Genomic DNA, 15,372 nt, shown 5'->3' with positions numbered 1-15,372 from the left:
GCCATGATATTAACGAAAATGGTTACATAATAGCATTCCGTTTTCACTCGACCGTAAAATAATGATGATACGGTAACTAAGAATAACATTATGAATTATTATTAACCTTTCTGTGATCAATATAATGATATTAAGATTGCAAAGAATAGAGAAGTCAAACGTATATATATAGACCTAATAAACCCTCATTAAAAATGCATAAATTTTGTTCACATTCTATTTACATCTGTCAATCGGTTTGTAGTTTTCCGATTTTCGTGCCAAAATAGTTGGACGTAATTAATGCGTTCATGAATAGCATAATAATAATCAACGATACATTACACGAACTGCTTAATGTCCAATTTTAACGATTCCGTTTATTATATACGTATGATCTATGTAATATGTATAGACATTCACAAAGATGTGTGTGCAAACATGCTGACCAATTATAATATTATTTAACATGTAATTATAACTGTAGAAAAGACATTTCGCTCGTACATCATTCTGACAAGTTTAATTAACATTCCTAACTAATCTCGGATCTTAATTATTCTCTACCCTTAAATTTCAAACCCACCACCTTGACTGCTCACCCTCAGGCTATCTGTGAGGAACTTCTTGCAGCTATACACCAAAAACATATCGCTCGGTACAAGCCTTTCAGATTTTTTCTAACCGACTGCTGGCAATATAAAAAACAGCTCAAACCCGTTCCGTCGAGGGACGAGTTAATATTCAGAAAATTCATTTCCAAAACAACTGAGTCAAAATTAATCGAACATTGGACAAAGGGAATAGAATTTGAGGGCTGAAGAAATTGCACGACAGCGCAATCCTTCCACAGTACTTAGTCATGTGGTAACAAATAATCTGTCGTTAATTACTCACCGAGATTGTGTTGCGTCGATAACTTAACAGCGACGATCGGAAAGTGGCGGAACTAGAACGATGCATCCAGCGATAAACTGCTCGGATATTTCGTTTGTTGGCGTGTTGAAAAAAACATGTTGACGAGAAAAATGGCCGACATCGCATTGGGTCTGAGGGCAGTCCGAGACAAACTAGCAGCTGCATCGGCGAGAAGAGGTCCGGTACGTATTGAAAAAATTCCCATAACCCGTTTCACTTAAAGCGAAAAGATAGCGAATAATAATTCACCCATTTTTCTCGGTTGTTACATAAGCATCTACCTGAGCAACTCGTCCGTCAATATTTGCGGTTATAACCGCGCGACGTTCTTCTGTCAACCATGATCAGAGAGGTTCGATTTCCTGATAAATTGACACGATTTATCAGTTTTCTTTCCGCCTCGTGTCGCCTTGTTTCTCTGATTTTCAATCGCATATTCGTCGTATTGTTCTCGCACGCGTCGTGTTTTTCTGAGAATGTTTATACAGCTGTTCGCTTGGCGATCGATACTCAACACGTTCACTTACCACAAGTCGTCAGCTGACCCAAGTCTGATCGTCAACTGTTCTCACTCGCGCTCTTTTTTACCGGCAGTCAGTACAGCAGCGAGGCAGTTTGAACTTGTGTTAGCTAAGAATAGCTAAGAATCGAAAATTACACGATATTCGAACGCGACGCGACCTGACTTGACGGCGGCCTAAACAGCACTGACAACAGGTCTTCGATCCGGATCAAAACAGAACACCGACTCATTGTCAAACCTGGAGAATCGAGTAAACAGAAAGGCAGTAAATAAACGGAAAGTCTCGAACTTTGGGAAACCTTTCAGTCTACGAGAAGTACGTTATGTAATCCGTATATTACAACGAAATTAGAAACATTTTTTTACCGAAAAGTACTTGCTATTGTTTTAATATTGCGCAAACAATCTGCATTATATTTGTATCCCATCTGGCGATGTTTTCTGAACTCGTAACGATTTTTTTTAATCGTCTATTTCTTGCTCTTGATTTTTTCCACGTATATTATAGGTATATACTTATTTTTTATGCTAATGGATTTGTACTTTTCAACGGAAAATTTTTACACACATTGTTTGTGTTTAATTGCAAGTTTGTTATACTTACTTACGGGTGTTTGATACGTATACATTTCTAATGTATACCACGTTCATTGTATTCTTTTTATCTTGACCATTACTTGGAATTAAAACAAATCTAAATCACAGGAGTACCTACCAGTTTAGTTTTGGAATTCAAACATACACCGTCGTAATTTCGTTAACTTTTCATGTATTCACAATTTGAAAACAATCTGTATATAATTCATGACTTATATACGAACTTTCAAAGTACAAAATTTGGAATCAAAGTAGAAGGAAAAATAAGATTTTTCAATATCGTAAACAACTATTGCATTCAAAGGGTATAAAATGAAACTTTCAGACCAATCATTATAATACATCTAAAAAAAGTAGTTTTTCAAAACACGTACAGATATTTTTTCGCCTACTAATTTCGATAATCATTTCCGTGGTCAGTTGTTTACTTTTTTTTCTTATTTTAATGCAGGAATTAGCGCATTTTGAGCCTCGACTGGTTGCCGTGAGCAAAACTAAACCTGCCGCACTTGTGATCGAGGCTTATGAGGCGGGTCAGAGGCATTTCGGTGAAAATTACGTTAACGAATTGTTAGAGAAGGGCCACAACCCGGATATATTATCAAAATGCAAGGATATACGGTGGCATTTCATCGGTCACCTACAAAGCAACAAGATAAACAAAGTTCTAGCAGTTCCGAATTTGTACATCGTCGAAACTGTACATTCCAAAAAGCTTGCGACTGGGCTGGACAATGCCTGGCCAAAATTCCGAAAAACTGACGAATCGCTGCTGAAGGTGATGGTACAGATAAACACAAGCGGCGAAGAAGGTGATCAGAAATTCTATTTTTCATTAGATTAAAAAAAAAATGTCATGTTTTCTTCCAACAAAAGATATGTTTCTACTTTTAATTCTTCATGATTAATGATCATGTGCTCTTCTCTCGTGCATAGAAAAAAATGGCTGCGAATCGAGCGAGGCTTCTAACCTGGTGAAACATGTGATAGACAATTGTAAAAACCTGGAATTCACCGGTATAATGACGATCGGAAAGTACGGTTACGATCCCAGTACTGGTCCAAATCCGGATTTCCTCAGTCTGAGAGATTTGCACAATAAGATTTGCGAGGAATTGAGTCTCGATCGCAAAACCGTTGAGCTCTCCATGGGAATGTCGAGCGACTACGAACATGCGGTAAGTCCGGTCGTGGAATTCAAAAAATCCCAGATTCGTGTTGGCAAATTCGTATTTTTGTCTTACAGATTGAACTCGGTAGTACAAACGTCAGGGTTGGATCATCGATATTTGGACACAGACCGAAGAAAGGAGAATGAAGGTGATCTCTGCTAATGATGTTCAAAACGCATTAGTAACAGCGCCGAAGAGAACCGAAGAATACTTGGACCTGAAAAGTACTTGATTTACGCTTACAAAGACAATATGTTATACATATAATATTACCCGAATCGTTCTGGGAATACTATGAAGAATAGTCTGAACCGTTCGACAAACGCTTTATTACAGCTGACCGCAATTGGAGTACTTAAATCACTGTACCTAGTACTTATTGGTCACAAGTACGTTAACGTACGTACCTACAATTTAAACCGAACGGTGGTCGCATCTGTTATGAATAAAATCCTATGTTTTTAACAATGTTGAAATACAAACTTGTCCGTGCTTGAAAATGGATTCCCTTTGAAGGTATCATTGCTATTTCATGAGTGATTCTAAATCTCTTCCATAAGCTTCCGCTTCCTTTTCAATGTCTCTGGTCTTTTCAACGTTGCGAAGACCGCAAATATCTTGGCAGAATTTCACGTAGTCTATAAACGTGTCCCCGTCCTTTTTGTATAACGGCGCTTCCTCCAGGGCACGCTCTGCTTCTTTTGCCGAAAATTTATCACCCCAGGCCTGAAGATCGCGTTTCAATCTGTAAGATTTGAAATCATGATCTGAACTGTTTATCCTGATTTTTTTTATACGTTCATTCACCTTTCTTCAGATATCATTCCGTTGCCGAGGTAATCCCACTTCGATAATGCTGCTAGCAGCTCTTCTTCAGGGTCCAATTCCACAACTTTGTACCTGTTCATTTTTAAAGAATTACTGTTAACCCCGAAACCGTCGCTTCGGTGAGCTCTGCAAAGTTTGCATCCAATTTTTTGGAAGAGCATGTTCGTTTTGGTTATTTTGGCATCAGCATCGAGAGTTTTATACTCCTAACGGTTTTAACTAAGTTCTACTGCCTAATGATCAGTGTTCAGAAAATGTGGCACCTCTCCATTTCTGGTAAATAACTTTCCGTTTAAGAGACGCGTAAAAAAAGGTCAAACTACTAACCCAAACAGTTTAACAAACGCATCAAAGTCGACATCACTAGACGACATTTCGATGAGCATTTGGTCGAGTGCTTCATCAGTAACATCCGGTTTCCCCATCGAGGTAAAGGTGAACTTCAAGTCCTCTTTGTCGATGTATCCGTCTCGATTAATATCGAAGAGGTGGAAAGCCTGAAAGGTGTTGAAAATGGTTCTTAACATTGTCATGGAATGATTACCAAACAACGCAATTGTCAATGCTCGCCTCCTTCAGCTCAGCCAATTTCCGGAAGTCCGCCTCCCGCAGCATGATCACATCCTTTTTCTGTACTTTGGACAACGTTTCAACATCCGGTTTTTCCTCGACCGTTCCATTGTTGTGCGACGAATCATCAGCTGCGACTTCTCCTTGAATGATCTCTTCTTGTTCCTGGATTTGAACCACCGCATCTTCACTCTCCGCTGGTAAAACGGTCGACGATTTTCTGCTCGAACTTTTGGACTTTCCCTCGGACGTTTTAAGCGACTTCTTCTTCTTCTATAATAGTGATCGACAAGAGACACAAATTGTGTAAAAAAGATATTGAAACCGTAGACTAGAATTTGGTATCAATTCAACCCCGCCTGATGTCAATTACACAAAACTATCTTATGTTGAATTTCTGAATTGACCACAAAAAATGGTCCACACGAACCAATTACAGTTAACTTCAGCACCACCTCTTTTTACAATGTATACTGCATTTCCGAATGGCTTATGATGAAAGAGACCTTATCTTTGCTGGGATTAGACTCCTTGAACTCTTCAGAAGCAACCATCAAGTCAGACATGGTGTAGCCACAGTTTACGGATTCAAAAATGATGGCAAACCCCGTCGAATTGAGTCGAGACGTAATGTCGTGGACCAGCAACTGCCTGCTCAAACGTCGACACGGGTAGTTTTATAGAAGCACGGTAAGTGCCCGACCCCCACTTGCGGAATGAAATTAACCTCATCTCCAGCAACGAGATGTTTTTCTAGATATTAGATGAAATTATTGCTGAGCAGGGGGGCGTTTTTTACCTGTAGGTACCGAATTCCAGTGGGGCGGTCAACACGGACGGTGTGCTATTCGTCAAACTTAAAATCCAAATCCAAATTCTCAGGAGAGAGATCAACTCCCCCCAATCGCCAATATGGCGCTCGGCACCGTGCTCACTGCCTAATCAGGATCGACGATGAGTGACGAATTTCATCAGCTGCGACCCTGCAGATCCAGCCTGGAATGGTCCATTCCGATTCCGCCCACCATCGTAATTCGCGTCACTTGGCAAGTACTCATCGCATTCGCGCTTCCTGTTTCCACCTGTTCCTCGGATGTTACAATTTTCTTCCTCCGACCCGTTAACGCTGAAGGTTGTAACTCCGCGGATAAGTGGTTCGCTTCAGTCTCGAAGAAGACGGCGTTCGCCAGCCTGCTCATCGTCCAGAATCGGTGAGTCTGATCATATTTTTCACCCTTTTTTACTCTTTGAGTAAATTAATGTGTTAATTGATTTTATGCAATTCATCGACGTGAATATAGATTAAGATTAAAGATTCCGTCACCGCGTGGTGTGTTGAAAAAAGTAACATTTGTATTTAGATGTTAATTTTGATGGTTTATAACCCCTTCAATCTCGATAATGCCAAAGTTATAAAATAATTTCGTTGTATCGTATGAATAATGATGAAATATTGTTAAGATGTTATTATGAATATCGACTAATCACGTTCGTAATTTGAAAACGAGCCAAACCCGATATTTCTCTGGAAAATATTTCCCACCAACTTGTTAAAAGTGTAAACGAAACGGATAAGTTACACATAAAATTTAATTAACAATACTGACTGTTTTTTCATCACAAAAAGGGACAAAGTACGTATATTTTGAACATGATGGAACAATTTCACTTCTCAAGTAATGAACTGGAGTGTAGTTTCTGTATATCAGACCTTCATGGAAAAAATAATTCACTGGACGTGCATATTTTAGTGTTAATATTGAGATAACAAAAATTTCAACGATCGAATCAAGAATTTTTCCTGCAATGGTAAAGATTTTTCAAATGTACCAAAGTGCGATTCCCAATGTAGCAAACCCGTCAATCAAACTTGCAAAATTCGAACTGTTGCTACAAATTTTCTTGTTACCCTTAAATAATAACACTAAAATTTGCTGGTCTAGCAAAATATTTTCTTTCATATTTCGACACAGAATACAGATCATTCGTATTTTAATTATTCTAAATCTTCCAATCGATTGCGTAAGGAGTTGTTAACACTACAGAGAGTACAAATTTTTATTTTCATAATGTTTTGCTAATTGGCGACGTTGATAATATTTATGATAAAATCATTACGTTTTTGAGAACGCGCCAAAGATGGTGTATCAATTCTGGTGAACTTTGGTTCAGTTTTCTTTTTTGACCGGAATAGATATTGAAAAATGACTTCTAAATCACTTACAGTTAGTTTCATATTTGTCCATGTTACCTCTCTGATTATCTAGAATCTGCGGCGCCTTTTGTCTGACTTGACTGCAACTTGCAGCGACATCACGTATCCCTGGTAGGTTGATCACAGGAGAAAATATTCTCTGCATTGCTTATTTAATATTACCTTAATTTCCAAATACACTCAAATGGAGAAAATTAAAGCAAAGGAATGGTTTTAATGAATTTTACTGCAAAAGAATCTTCTTTCGGGTTGGTTTTCACGTCTCTTTCTCGTTCAGAAGTTTTAAATGACACATTTTTTTTTTTCACAGAAAAATTGCATTAAAAACGAATTTGTGAGAGCAAATTTGAACTCTTACAACCCGTGAAATTCATACAGCTTTTGCCTGTTCAAATATTTGTTTATGTACAGCTTATCAAAATGTAACTATTTTGAATTTTGATGCCGTTCCAAGTTTATGATGAAGAGTCGTCTTCTCTTGGGTAAACGGTGCCAGCAAAATTATAGATGCTTAAAGATGAAGATTGGGGTGGACAGATGAGGAGTTTAATAATATCGAGGTTAACTGCGTTATTTTGGTTCAAGCCGTCGTCACCCGGTAAGCGTTTAACTCAAAATCCCACTATTTTGACGACCGAGTAGCAAGATTCCAGAAACGAACCGCGATTAACTTTACTGCGCAATTAAACCTTGGAATCGAGTTATTACTCACAGTAAATTCTCGTAGTTTTTTATCTTGCAGCTCGGAAATGATTCATCATATGAAAATATTTGCCGTAAAGTACCGTAGGTCAGCTGCTGGCTAAAGTTATGAAAATATTATTTAATAAATATTTGCCAGACGAATTCGAATCCTGGCACTTAATCAACATGGCCGCCGTTCACTCGCTTGCAATTCTATTTCGAATCTACAGTCGTGTCGAGCACTCATTAGCTATCGGGTGACATTTCACTCCAAACAAACTCGCGGCAAGAATAATGCAGTCATCGTTTCACCCGCCAAAGGAGCGTAGTAATTGAAAATTTTTATCGTGAAATTCACCCGTGTCACGTGTAAAATGTATATGCCTGTTGAAAATGAAGTCTTGCATCCCTGATTTTTTTATCGTGCATGATCTTGTGCACGTCGTAAAACTAAACTAATAATGGTCAAAATTAACCAGATCTGAATTGTGGTGAAATCAATGTGATATAAGAGTTGAATAAAAACTAGAGCAAAGCTTTTTTCGTCGCAGAAGCGATATTACGTCATCAATTCATACGCAAAAACTGAGATGCTAAAATACGATATTAATATTTTTGACTTTTTTGAGGAGACTGATACGAGTGGATGCCGATCTTATCGCGGCTTAATTTAACTCTTTCGATAAGATCTTTCGAGCTCGCCTGAGAATTAAAAATATCAAGCTTGACACGAGTTAAAATATAGCCCGAAGAAAAATGTTGATTTCTAAATAAATTCTATAGAGGCACTGAGTTTAGGCAGTGGTAATGCTATGGTTATTATTCGCAACATTTCATCAGTGTGCTATTGCATAAATTCTGAGAACGGCTTTTAAGGTCCTTCGCAATTAAAAATAGCGATAAAGGTCGTTTCAAAAATAGTGAACATTACTGTGTTTTTGCCGATCGAAACTTTGAAAAAAAAAAATCATCTTGGATTTTTGAAAAAGAAACTTAAGAACACATCTGATATGTATAATTTTGGTAGTTGGCGCGGTTGCAAAATTAGCTGATTTTTTTTGAGACAAGTTGAGACATGATTATATGATAATAATAGAAATGTGCCTGGGCTTTAAAATAATTTTTTATTAGATGAAAGATAACGTGTGGTGAATATGTCTTTGAATATGCGTATGGATATGATGAATGATGATACGGTGTAATGAGAGAATTGACAATCTCACAGGTTGAAACAATAATCCGGCGATAGTTAATTTATGTCATTTTGCAAGATGATAATGAATGGTACGTACCTACATAGGATAACATCGCAAGACTTTTCCCCTCCTCCAAAATATCGATCGCAAGCTTTTCTAAACGTGGAATAACTCGAGTTCTAGCATCCTATATGTTATAAGATATCGATAATATACACGATATATATACATGTACAAATATATATATATATTATATGCGGAGCTTGACGTGTGAATTGTATTTAAATAATTTAAGTAATATATATTAACAATGTAATAGTATTAAGTACATAAGTATTTTGGTTTTTAATTCAAAAAAAAAACTCTGCATGTTGTGTGGAGATGTTTTCCCAAACTGCAGCCGTTCTTCACGCAGTTTTTCGACCATGCGCGTCATTTCTCCATTGTACGTTTATTGTTTTTCATTTTGTATTCGGTTGGTTATTTTTCCAATACTTTTCAACTTGTCTCACGCATCGACGGAGTCTCTTTTCCTGTGCATCTTGAAAATTGTTGTGTCCACGACTCCCTCTGTCTCTCCAGTTTAATTTAAACCGGTCTACGAGTCAATCTTGCGACGATCGTGGTGATGGTGATTGTTTAATTTGTTGTTTGCTGTTTACGAGGTTTGGTCGTCCTTCTTACTCGTCTTCTTCCTCGCCGGTTCCGGTCAACATGGCGATCAGGGAGGGTGTGTCGATGAATCCTTTGTCGTCGATGTACATCTGGTCGAAGGCGTCGTTGACCTCTCGTGGGGTGAATTTGTCTCCCCAGGTCAAGAGGGCGTGCCTCAGCCTGAAAAATTTCCAAAACAATTTCGCATTTATACCTTATCTTGTTCATCAACTAATTAGGCACCTCACATTTTTTCTTGTAATCAACTTCGTAAATCGTTAGATATACGTCGTACATCAAAGTGCCTCAGATCTTACTTTTATTATCAGCAATGAATTTTTTTAATCTCAGACTTAGATCGTACGATTTTAGCATCATAGCACTCGCATTGTTTCGAAATTGTATATTGATATAACAAATTTATGTCTGAAATCCAGATCGTTGGGTGAATCGTGACAAATTTTATATTCACCTTTCACCGTCGATTTTGCCGTTCTCGTCGTAGGTGTTGAAGGCTTTGATGACAACATCATCGTCGTCCTGACCTGCGATAAGAAAAAAAAGTGGAATGAAACTAGCGTTCACGATTTTACATACACTTTGGAATTGCCAATGAAATTTTTTAAAGTAAATGTCAGTAAAATGTTCAGCTGAAAAATTGGAATATGGGTAAAAATCAACATGGCCGCGGTCCGTGCACTTCAGATTCTATTTCCGCTCAATAGACGTTCTCACAACTCTCTAGTTATCGAACAACATTTCAGGCCAAAGAAAAGCATGGCAAGAGCAGTTCAGCTGTCATTTCACTTTGGGCAGAGGCCTAGGAGCAGAGTATTTAGGCTTGTGAATTCGATCAATATAGCGAACGTACCTGATCCAGACATGCGGGCGGCGAAAAGGTTGAGCAGTTGGGTGAAGTTGATGGGTCCTGGAGCCTCACCGAGCATCTCGTCAAGTTCCTTCTCGGTAGCGAGTTTACCGAGAGAGTCCATTGTGGCAGCAAGATCGTTCTTGCCAATAATACCATCCTTGTCGTGGTCCATTAGCTGGAAAGCCTGTCGATCGATCCAGAGTAAGTTAGGAGCATTTCCGGGCAAGGGCTTTCGGGCTTTTATCACACTAATTCTTTCACGATCTTCCGACCCTCCTAAACAACGCGAAACTCTCGAGGATGTGTTCCTCGTACGCACCAACGTTGCTCACATTCTGGCATAAATAGCTCTTTCAAATTCTAAGCTTCAGCGTACGAGAAAGAGATCATCCTCTTTTCAACTTATTTTCAAATAGAACTCATAGATAATGCGTTGCAAAAAAAATTTTAGGGTGCGAACTTTCATCGAAGTTAAGGTTTTTTTTTTCGTGAGGGTAGAGCTACGTGATTGACTGTAAATAATGCCAACATGACCCTGCTTGGAAAATGATGAATGATCTTGCAGGGAGTCGCGAGTTGCAAACCACTCATTTGAATAAGTCTAAACAATTTCCAAAAACTCCGAACCTCCTTGAACTCAGCAACCTGCTTCTGTGAGAACATAGAGAAGACGCTGGAGCCGGAACGCTTGGCCTTTCGGCTTCCACGGCTGCTTGCTCTCTGGCTGGCAGTTTGGGATGGTGGTTTTGCTGGTTCCGGTTCAGGTTCGGGTTCGGGTGCGGGCGGTGGTGCCGCCGCCTCCTCCTTCTTCTTGGGCTTCTTCTTCTTCTCCTTATCCGCCTGTAATCGTAATTACCGCATCAATCAATATTGGCGGTTCCCGAAAAATTGCTGATTTTCTTTATTTGGGATTTTTTAGGTACTTGGGGTACTCGGGTACGGTTAATTCATCTATCGAGTGAGCATAGTCTCTTAGACCAATGAAACAGTTCACTAAATATATTCAGTTAATTCCATCACCATTACCATTTTTTGTGTACAATTCATTTTAATCAGCTCAGGAATTGTTCTCAAGTATTTCAACAGAGATCTTTACCTAGAACATAGTCATTTAGACTGACCATAAAACTTTCAGGGCATGATGATCCAGAAACTTCATCATCGCGCAAATCTTGGCAAGTAATTTGAACTATTGATGAGTGATGAATGGATCATGGTTTCTAGGCAACTGTGAACGAACATGATAGTCGGTAGTTAATTCGACCCTGACGATTACGCGACAACTAGGTAATATAACGAGTTTCTCAGACCCCGGGAAGATCCAGGCGTGGCGGGTTAAATCACCAGGGAAATCTCGATCGAGCCGTGAAAATTTCTAAGGCGTCCCTCGCGCAGAGCTGAGTCTAATTATAAACTTGGCACCGGCCAAGACGTATTTAGACACCGGGGGCGGATTACGCCTCGACCAACGAGACCGGATCTCGAGTTACTCTTCCATTACGTAATTTTCTTATTTCGTATCACTGGGACGATTGTGAAAATTGACGTACTCCTTTTGCGCTATTGAATCGGTTTCAGGCACGTATGAAATCTATTACACAGTTTCATGTGTGTTTATGTAATTCAAAAATATCCCGACTTTTTTCGCAATGCAAATTGGTGCAATAATGATCCTATTTTTTAAACGGTGATCATTTCAAAATTTCTAATTTATCCTTGGTTTTCTTTACACGCTTACTGGGTACCGAGAAAATGTACTTTCAGGGTGTTTTGTTAATTACTTATTCGTTTTCATTTTAAAAAATTAGTGAACAACTTTGTAGCTGTCGAAATTTGAGTTGCAGTTATGTGGAAGACGATTTTAAATTATGTGCTGAGAGATATGAAGAATGTATTAGTTCATCACGCGTGAATTCCAAGTTGTTTGCATAGTTCTTGGTGCCAAATTCCTCGCCGCTACATTTCCGAGTGATATATCAACCAGCTACAATTACGGGCTTCCGTGCACTATTTATTTAAATAGGGCTTGCATAAAAGCATGCTGACACGCGAAATTTGGACATACTTCATTTCTGAGCAACGACAAGTAGTCACGATCGCGATGCTCCGGGAAGCCGAACACCCTAACGAGTCTAAAGTACACAGTGAAGCACTTGGTAATTCTTGTCGAATGGAAACACTGTACATTTATAATTGAGCACACGTAATCCAATTGTCCAAATGAAACGCAACCCTTGCATCTTCGTGCAATTATGGCATCTGTAATCAGTATCACACTTTTCCTTACATCACACCCGGCTTACATGGTATTTCGTTCGTTTAACAACATTCACTTGCAATTTTTCCCGTGACTATAAATTTGTACGACATTCACTTCCGTTGAAAACACTTGAGCTGGACTAATATGTTGATCGGTTTTTTGTTTTTAAATTTCGTTTAAACTTGATCATCATTAATTTTTCTTTTGGGAGGGGAGCTCATCCTGGATTTGTGCGGGTATCGTGTTGGTTTCCTACTTACCATGGCTAGTGTTGGTTTCTGGGAGGATGGATCGAGATGGTCACTACGAACCAACTGTCGAACTCGTAGAGGTGGACTTCTCTAAGTAACTTTCGTCCGTTCCCCCACCATCCGGAACTTGAGTGGTCGGGGTGTTCTGCCCGGCTACAACGCCAACGTCTATCTGACCATATTTAGTGCGAGGGGAACGAAAATAGCGCCCTTACAACGTTCGAAACTAAAACAGTTACCCAGGCTACGGGGACTAAGCCTGGAGATCCACGCTGCCATTACCAGTCTTACCCGATCGAGGGGGAGTTCGCCTTTCACTAAACCAAAATATATAAGTCAAGGGTGCGCCTATCCCACCCGTTCTTTCCCAAATACTGATGAGTGCGACGGCCATTGAGGGAACCAGTGTGTCACGGGAACTGATTATTATAGGCTCGAAACATTGTTTCTTTTCTCGAGTACCAGAACTTCGGGAAAATTCCAAAAAATTGTGGTCACTTTATGCCGTTCCAACATCAAAAACCAAGTTTTAAGTAAAACCAGTTGGTTTTTCACAAGGTTGAAGATACATACATTTAACTTCTAGAACTTAATGTTCTCTTCGAAAAACATGACATTTCTGCTTGTACCTGGGAATCTGGAAAGAACAATTTGGAACATAAAATTTGTTTATTTACCAGAGTTTGAAGTTGAAAACAAAGAAATCCCCCTGCTCAAACGGAAAAGGCATGGAAATCAGTGCCTTACGAAGTCAAATTGGACTAACGGCGAACTGTCAACCTCAAGACAACCATATGCCCTGCTCATTAATTGGTTACGTAAAATGTGGGTTCTGATGTTCAAAGAATAAATGTCAAATATGGATTTTTTGAATCCTACAAAATTTGCAATACGCGAAAAATCTGATATTTGCATTCTACAGGATGTAATCAGTTTCCTTGGCACATTAGTCCTCTTAAATGTTCAGATCTTATAACAAACATCGACGTTACTTCTTGGCTGCCTATAAGCCTCAGTCCCTTTTTCTCTTGGTAGGAATACTCAGAATTGACCTGATTTCTCGGACTTAATAACCGAAAGTCGAGCTTGGACTCAAGTGAGTGCATTTGACCTTCGTGATTACACCTAGTCTGCACGATTCTGGCTGAATTATGATCACCTTTGGTTGTCGTGATATAATCGCTGCCACCTGCGACTAGCTATACGGCTTGATCGTTGATTCACGCAGTTTTCGTTCTCGGCTTCCGATCTCTCAAGAGATATTCCAAGCACGTGGGTCCAGGAATAACTCTCTCTGCCCGACATTTGAGCTCTGGGATGCGTCAATGCTGCCGCCGCAAGTCGATGTATGTGCTTTTAACAGATAATCACGCCCTACTCTCTTCGTCCAGGGATTTAATCTCTTAATTCTCGATATCCCAGTGACGTGACACTGATCGTCACATTTACAGATTCCAATGTTCGTAAACGGTCCTGTGTAGCAAGAAAAAATGATTTTGTGGGTATTCGATGGTTTCATGGGGTGGAATTTATGTCGGGCTCAAAATCTGCGGGAGGCTTACCAAAATCTTGATATGCGGTTAGCCCAGTCACACGTTTATAGAATTGATGTGCGGTGATATGTGATATTGTAATTGCTAATAGCCGAATTCCTACATCTTCAACACCGGCGTCACTGCAAAAGGAATCGCTATATCTGAGCCGGCAGCCTTCTAAAATTAACTCGAGCGTCACTTATGTTTCACTCGCGTATACAATATTCCTCAGCCTTTGCGTGTTCCTATTATACTTTTTTTCTTCAGTTTCTGTCTCTTATTTTTGTTTCTCTCTCTATCTCTCTCTCTTTCGTTCTTTGATTTTCCTTCATTACAGAAGATGACCCAAATACTTGATTTTATTATAAAAACATCGCCGAGGCTTGTATCACTTTCATTTTTATCCAGACATGATGCGATTATGCAGTTTAAGCTTATTTAGAATTGGGAAAATCGGAGAAGAATTTTTTTAATTGTCAAAAGTTTGCCGCCATTATGAAGGTACAGATTTTTTCAGCTTGAGTTTCGTCTGTAAAAATCGCGGAAAAGTATTGGAACGCTACAGACGATAACAAAGGGAGGAAGTTTTATTTCGGGACAGTTGGCACAGATACAATGCGATCGTTTTTTACGTAATTCATTTTTGTACTCTTCCGCCAGAAGTTTTATACTACAGCGCATATAAACCTATATGCGTATTATGTAGTGTTTCACTGAATGTAATACACGATTACCATGATAAACGTGTTTGTGTTTTTTTAATAATTATCAGGGTACCCGCTTGTGCTTGATAAATGAAAATGATCAGTTTATTCCAAACTTTCAAGAGTCCGCATTGAAGAAGACAATTGTTTTGAACTGAAGACTCTACTCGACTGGATAATCATTTTTCAAATCTAGGCTGCATCTTATATTTCACAACAGACATTAAACTATAGATATGTAGAACATTAATGTCTACTCAACGAGATTAGAAATCGTGAAGACATCGACCATCTTTCTTCCTATCAAGATTCAGATGGACTTGGATGACGCTATTCGCTTGCTATGGCGGCGAGTATGCGCACAATCTGCTGGAAGGCTGGATATTTTTCTTTCTCTGCGCTTTCTGTTCAGGTT

At 39.1% G+C, this 15,372-nt stretch overlaps 3 protein-coding genes across 3 annotated transcripts; 1 reads left to right on the top strand and 2 right to left on the bottom strand.

Annotated features, from left to right (window-relative positions):
• The first annotated feature begins 952 nt into the window (after positions 1-952).
• Positions 953-3,654, top strand: LOC124409790 (pyridoxal phosphate homeostasis protein). Its single transcript, XM_046887625.1, has 4 exons — positions 953-1,079; positions 2,469-2,829; positions 2,954-3,195; positions 3,264-3,654. The coding sequence occupies exons 1-4, from the start codon at positions 993-995 to the stop codon at positions 3,333-3,335; spliced, it is 762 nt and encodes a 253-aa protein (XP_046743581.1). The 5' UTR covers positions 953-992; the 3' UTR covers positions 3,336-3,654.
• LOC124409788 (myosin regulatory light chain 12A-like) lies at positions 3,504-5,332 on the bottom strand. The gene is made up of 6 exons (XM_046887624.1): positions 5,094-5,332; positions 4,588-4,860; positions 4,345-4,514; positions 3,997-4,089; positions 3,699-3,934; positions 3,504-3,662 (listed from the first exon to the last, which is right to left on the bottom strand). The coding sequence occupies exons 1-5, from the start codon at positions 5,151-5,153 to the stop codon at positions 3,715-3,717; spliced, it is 816 nt and encodes a 271-aa protein (XP_046743580.1). The 5' UTR covers positions 5,154-5,332; the 3' UTR covers positions 3,504-3,662; positions 3,699-3,714.
• A 3,259-nt stretch (positions 5,333-8,591) lies between these two features.
• On the bottom strand, positions 8,592-12,883 carry LOC124409791 (myosin regulatory light chain 2). The gene is made up of 5 exons (XM_046887626.1): positions 12,728-12,883; positions 10,835-11,047; positions 10,208-10,391; positions 9,809-9,881; positions 8,592-9,516 (listed from the first exon to the last, which is right to left on the bottom strand). The coding sequence occupies exons 1-5, from the start codon at positions 12,728-12,730 to the stop codon at positions 9,363-9,365; spliced, it is 627 nt and encodes a 208-aa protein (XP_046743582.1). The 5' UTR covers positions 12,731-12,883; the 3' UTR covers positions 8,592-9,362.
• Between the last annotated feature and the right edge of the window lie 2,489 nt (positions 12,884-15,372).

This window comes from Diprion similis, chromosome 8 (genome assembly GCF_021155765.1).
Source record: "Diprion similis isolate iyDipSimi1 chromosome 8, iyDipSimi1.1, whole genome shotgun sequence".
Lineage (NCBI taxonomy): Eukaryota > Metazoa > Arthropoda > Insecta > Hymenoptera > Diprionidae > Diprion > Diprion similis.
The sequence above is the reverse complement of the archived record's forward strand: the minus strand, read 5'-3'. Positions and strand labels throughout refer to the sequence as shown.